The sequence below is a fragment of the Coregonus clupeaformis genome, unplaced genomic scaffold (genome assembly GCF_020615455.1).
Source record: "Coregonus clupeaformis isolate EN_2021a unplaced genomic scaffold, ASM2061545v1 scaf1219, whole genome shotgun sequence".
In the NCBI taxonomy this organism is placed as follows: Eukaryota; Metazoa; Chordata; class Actinopteri; order Salmoniformes; family Salmonidae; genus Coregonus; species Coregonus clupeaformis.
The window spans coordinates 1-6,592 of record NW_025534673.1 but is presented as its reverse complement, the minus strand read 5'-3'; the positions used below and the strand labels follow the sequence as shown (position 1 = coordinate 6,592).

The following is a 6,592-nucleotide window of genomic DNA, read 5'->3' as shown; positions in this document are numbered from 1 at the left end:
TTTTGCCAGTCACACCTTGCCTGACAGGTTCTTCTATAACTGCCATATAGGCAAGTCCCATTTTGGATGCTGTGCAACTTCCAACCCTCAAACAACCTTTGTCCTTTATTGTGTTTTATTCTATACATGTTGACTAGGCATATCCCTGCCATAATTGATAAGGGATAGGGAAGGGAATTATTATTATGGCATAGGCTGTTGTTCTTTATGGTGCTACTATTAGGTTTTACCTCCACATATTTATAATAATAAAAACAAAACATTCACTTGCACTCTCCCCTCCATCACTACCACTCACAGAATTTAAAACAATTAAAATGTGTTGTTTAAGAAAACGTTATGCCACCATACCCCCCACACAAAAATAATAATAATAATACTTGTAAAGTGCTTATCCCACTGGCTATAAGGTGAATGCACCTATTTGTAAGTCGCTCTGGATAAGAGCGTCTGCTAAATGACGTAAATGTAAATGTAAATGATGTTACAAGTAAATTGTTACAGGTAGGTAACCTGAATGGTAGTGATCTGCCTAGCAACGTCTAGGTATAGGCATAGGCCAGAGCGCACATAGTGCAGCTATGGAATGGGAGTGAATGGGCACTGTCCCGTGGGAGATGTGTAATCCTAGCCAATTTAGTTAGTCTATGATTAACCACCATAGTGCAGCTCTCAAATAAGATATGAAATATAGGCAAGAAAAATGCATTGCATCTATAAAATATGTAGGTTGTAATTCAATCTCTTTCTAATTTGAGATTGACTTTACGCATTATTGGTACGATTTAACAAGAACAAGCCATTTGGAGACCTGTCTCATTCGTACACAAAGCATTACAAAGTACCGTTGCGCGTATGCGCATTTCATGGTGTTAGTAGCCTACCCGTAACATTTCAGTTTCGATTTCAAAGCGGAGGAACTGTGAAACTCAGTAGCTTCAGAATAGTACAAAATGGCTCTTCTTGACGTTTGCGGGATATCAGATTGGGTTAAAGAGGACGGATTCAACGCGGAACGAGCGTCGGTGGATAAAGTCAATCACTTCAATTTCGCTGCTCAGACACCAGAGTTGGCGGTACCCGTTGGAGTTGATGTAAGTAACCCCTGATAATTCGCGTGTGGGGTATCAGCTGTTTCCTATGGTGATGGTTGAGTTTACAAGATAACAGAATTTTGAATAACCAATTGGCTTTACCTGGCAGTTCTTTACATCTGTCAAAGTAATTGGAAGCTGATTTTTCATTCATGTAAAAGTGAATGGCGTGGCAGGGAAGCGAACACCATACACATTGCGCCAATAAGGTTTTCCCACTTGATGGGAGTTGGAACAACATGCCTCAGATAGCAAGGAGCGCTGCAACATTCAACAGTGGTTCTGTGATTGTTATTCACCAGTAGTTCTGTGATTGTAAGCTTCATTAAAGATGTAGGCTTACTGTTTGACTAATGACCATGCATGATAGAATAATGGCAATTGAAAAGGTTAAAAAAAGTTTTAATAAGGCCTAGACCTTCTGCTGGATTAGCTACTTCAATCTGCATATGTGAATCAGCCCTGTGTGCATTAAAATGACAATATCTTGTAGCTTTTGACAAAAAAATCGACTTTGTCAACTGTGTGTTTCCACAGCCAGCAGAGTTTCTTAGGCCTCTGGTTGACAGTGAAGAGGGGGTGAATGGGGTGAAGATCAACCTGGAGCATGGCACAACTACTCTGGCTTTCAAGTTCCAGCATGGGGTGATGGTGGCTGTTGACTCCAGAGCATCTGCAGGATCTTATGTCAGTAAGTGATACATACACATACACATGGGCATGCATACACACACACACACACACACACACACACACACACACACACACACACACACACACACACACACACTCACACTCACACTCACACACACACACACACACTTGGACATAAGTGTTAAAACATTTTAGTTGGATGGAGTGATTGATAGAGGGAGGGGGTAGAACATTCAGTATGAAAGAGAGAAATTGTAAAATACAATAAAGAACAAGTACAGTGAGGGAAAAAAGTATTTGATCCCCTGCTGATTTTGTACGTTTGCCCACTGACAAAGAAATGATCAGTCTATAATTTTAATTGTAGGTTTATTTGAACAGTGAGAGACAGAATAACAACAACAAAAATGTTATAAATTGATTTGCATTTTAATGAGGGAAATAAGTATTTGACCCCCTCTCAATCTGAAAGATTTCTGGCTCCCAGGTGTCTTTTATACAGGTAACGAGCTGAGATTAGGAGTACACTCTTAAACGGAGTGCTCCTAATCTCAGCTTGTTACCTGTATAAAAGACACCTGTCCACAGAAGCAATCAATCAATCAGATTCCAAACTCTCCACCATGGCCAAGACCAAAGAGCTCTCCAAGGATGTCAGGGACAAGATTGTAGACCTACACAAGGCTGGAATGGGCTACAAGACCATCGGCAAGCAGCTTGGTGAGAAGGTGACAACAGTTGGTGCGATTATTCGCAAATGGAAGAAACACAAAAGAACTGTCAGTCTTCCACGGCCTGGGGCTCCATGCAAGATCTCACCTCGTGGAGTTGCAATGATCATGAGAACGGTGAGGACTCAGCCCAGAACTACACGGGAGGATCTTGTCAATGATCTCAAGGCAGCTGGGACCATAGTCACCAAGAAAACAATTGGTAACACACTACGCCGTGAAGGACTGAAATCCTGCAGCGCCCGCAAAGTCCCCCTGCTCAAGAAAGCACATATACAGGGCCGTCTGAAGTTTGCCAATGAACATCTGAATGATTCAGAGGAGAACTGGGTGAAAGTGTTGTGGTCAGATGAGACCAAGATTGAGCTCTTTGGCATCAACTCAACTCTCCGTGTTTGGAGGAGGAGGAATGCTGCCTATGACCCCAAGAACACCATCCCCACTGTCAAACATGGAGGTGGAAACATTATGCTTTGGGGGTGTTTTTCTGCTAAGGGGACAGGACAACTTCACTGCATCAAAGGGATGATGGACGGGGCCATGTACCGTCAAATCTTGGGTGAGAACCTCCTTTCCTCAGCCAGGGCATTGAAAATGGGTAGTGGATGGGTATTCCAGCATGACAATGACCCAAAACACACGGCCAAGGCAACAAAGAGTGGCTCAAGAAGAAGCACATTAAGGTCCTGGAGTGGCCCTAGCCAGTCTCCAGACCTTAATCCCATAGAAAATCTGTGGAGGGGATCTGAAGGTTCGAGTTCCCAAACGCGTCAGCCTCGAAAACCTTAATGTCTTGGAGAAGATCTGCAAGAGGAGTGGAACAAATCCCTCCTGAGATGTGTGCAAACCTGGTGGCCAACTACAAGAAACGTCTGACCTCTGTGATTGCCAACAAGGGTTTTGCCACCAAGTACTAAGTCATGTTTTGCAGAGGGGTCAAATACTTATTTCCCTCATTAAAATGCAAATCAATTTATAACATTTTTGACATGTGTTTTTCTGGATTTGTTTGTTGTTATTCTGTCTCTCACTGTTCAAATAAACCTACCATTAAAATTCTAGACTGATCATGTCTTTGTCAGTGGGCAAATGTACAAAATCAGCAGGGGATCAAATACTTTTTTCCCTCACTGTATGTTTTGTGAATCTACCGTGGCATATGTGTAATGAATAACCCCCCTTTGTGTTTTTAAGGCACTCAGATGTTTAAGAAGGTGATCGAGATAAACCCCTTTCTACTTGGGACAATGTCAGGCAGTGCTGCCGACTGTGTCTATTGGGAGAGAGTCTTGGCCAAGGAATGCAGGTGAGAGAAGATTGTCACATTATAGTAATAGCTTACTCCAAAATCAAAGCTTGTTAGACATTTTTAACGTCAAAACTCAACTGTGCTTTAATATTGAGTCCATGTCCCATGTTTTGTTAATCAAACTATATCCCTCAATCCCAAATTAATGGGAAAGATGGGCACTGTCTAATTTCCTTTTATTTGGTACCTATCTTTTCCATCCTACACTCTTCGAAAAAAGGGTTATTCGGCTGTCCCCATAGGAGAACCTTTTTGGTTCCAGGTAGAACGCTTTTTGTTTCTAGGTAGAACTCTGTGTAAAGCAGGGATGATCAACTAGATTCAGCCGCGGGGCTATTTTTTGTTTTACAGATATAATATTTGAAATAATATTTGAATAAAACCTATTCATTTCAAACCCAGCATTTGCATACGATCACATGTATGATCGTGTGACGCAGTGGTCTAAGGCACTGCATCGCAGTGCTAGCTGTGCCACTAGAGATCCTGGTTCGAATCCAGGCTCTGTCGTAGCCGGCCGCGACCGGGAGACCCATGGGGCGGCGCACAATTGGCCCAGGGTAGGGGAGGGAATGGCCGGCAGGGGATGTTGGTAGAGCATGGCGTTTGCAACGCCAGGGTTGTGGGTTCGATTCCCACGGGGGGGGGGCAGTATGAAAAAATTCAAAAATATAATGTATGCACTCACTAACTGTAAGTCGCTCTGGATAAGAGCGTCTGCTAAATGACTAAAATGTAATGTGTCTCTCTATTATGGGTGGGAATACTTGGGAACAGATTTCCAAATTTAAATCACTTGTAGCTGATTTCCTGGTGTTTTTACAGTATTTTATGTCGAACAATGAAAATTCTATATCAGTGGCGGTCGGTGCCGTTTTAGATGAGGGAGGACGATTATTTTTTTAACGAGCTTGGCCTTATTTCTATTACAGCATATTGGATGACTGTCATTCATATTCCATTCACCCAGCTCAATGTAACATCGATAGGTTTAGGCTACTACATTAAACTCACATTTTCTCTATACCCATCATGGGGTTGCTACAACCTAGCCTATGAATGAAAGTTTACATAGGTGCACAGGTCTATAGAAATGTGACAGACATTGACACATTCAATACCGCCTTGCACAATCTTGCCTGCATCTAGCTTATCTAGGGTGTCATCTTTATTCCAACAGTTGCAAACTAGAGTTTTTATTGAACAAATGTAGGTATGTTTATCCCGGTTTCATTTCGTTTGCTTCCGTTTAAGAAACATTTTTCAACAGAACTGGGGGAATGGATACACCCCTGATCACATGTAAACACAGTTCACTTTCATAGCAGCCACATACAAAACAGCATGATCCCTTTGATCATTGGATAATTCCTTCACGCATCTACGCGCTCTCCTCCTCTCACCTTTTCCCTTCACTTGTGGACTTCAGTGCATGACACATTAGCTGTCTGTGACCAGGCAACAAAACCTTTCCAAGCCAAACCTTCATATCATAACCGCTACACACAGCCTACATTGTTGTCACCATATTAGCTAACGTCAAGTCAACATAGCTACTAGAATGAACATGTTAGTAAGCCTGCTACAATCATGCATATAGTGTACAGTTAGCAAGCAGTTTAGCAGTTACACCGGTGGGCCCTGGTGGCAATAAATTAATCAAACCAAAAGCTTACCTTGACTTGGAAGAGTTCCAGTGTTGGATAGCTATAGCCGGCTAGCTAACATAGCATCGCTCTCTGTTTGAGCTGGGTGTTTGAGTAAGCTAAACTCGCTAGCTGAATTCCCTAGCTAAGTAAGTGAAAGTGAAAAAAATATGAAATATAGCTAGCTATCTCTCTCTCTCTCTCTTTCTGTCTTGCTTCTCCTTATTTTTTAAAGATGAATTTGTTCAAAACTGTTAAACTATTGTCTTTCTCTGAGTCAACCACTCACCACATTTTATGCACTGCAGTGCTAGCTACCTGTAGCTTTTGCTTTCAGTACTAGATTCATTCTCTGATACTTTGATTGGGTGGACGACATGTCAGTTCATGCTGTAAGAGCTCTGATAGGTTGGAGGACGTCCTCCGGAAGTTGTCATAATTACTGTGTAAGGCTATGGAAGGGGGTAAGAACCACGGCCCTCCTAGGTTTTGTATTTAAGTCAATGTACCCAGAGGAGGACGGAAACGAACTGTCCTCCGGCTACACCATGGTGCTACCCTACAGAGTGCTGTTGAGGCTACTGTAGACCTTCATTGCAAAACAGTGTGTTTTAATAAATTATTTGGTGACGTGAATATATTTAGTATAGTTAACTTTTTGATGTTTCACTATAGTTTTTTTTCTGAAATTCACTGAGGAGGATGGTCCTCCCCTTCCTCCTCTGAGGAGCCTCCACTGTTCTATATGTAGAATATTGTTGTAAAACATTTTTGCAAAGAAAAATTAGGGGGCCAAATAAAACAACACGTGGGCCAAATTCAGACCGTGGGCCGCCAGTTGGGGAACCCTGGTGTAAAGGGTTCTACATGGAACTTAAAAGGATTCTGCCTGGAACTAAAAGGGTTTTACCGGGAACCAAACTGGGTTATTCAAAGGGTTCTCCTATGGGAACAGCCAAATAACTATTTTAGGTTCTAGATAGCACCTTTTTTTCTTAGAGTGTATATTTTTCAATTTTCCCTCAACCCCCACTTCATTTAAGGATATACAAGCTGAGGAACAAGGAGAGGATCTCAGTATCTGCTGCCTCTAAGCTCCTTGCCAACATGGTGGTCAACTACAGAGGGATGGGTCTCTCCATGGGCACAATGATATGT

General features: G+C 42.2%; 1 protein-coding gene across 1 annotated transcript; it reads left to right on the top strand.

The window, feature by feature from the left end:
* Positions 1-881: 881 nt before the first annotated feature.
* LOC123486451 (proteasome subunit beta type-8-like) lies at positions 882-6,586 on the top strand (the record flags this gene model as incomplete). Its single annotated transcript, XM_045217769.1, has 4 exons — positions 882-1,094; positions 1,632-1,785; positions 3,674-3,785; positions 6,478-6,586. Coding segments are annotated over exons 1-4 (516 nt in total), but the record flags the coding sequence as incomplete, so codon positions are not given.
* Between the last annotated feature and the right edge of the window lie 6 nt (positions 6,587-6,592).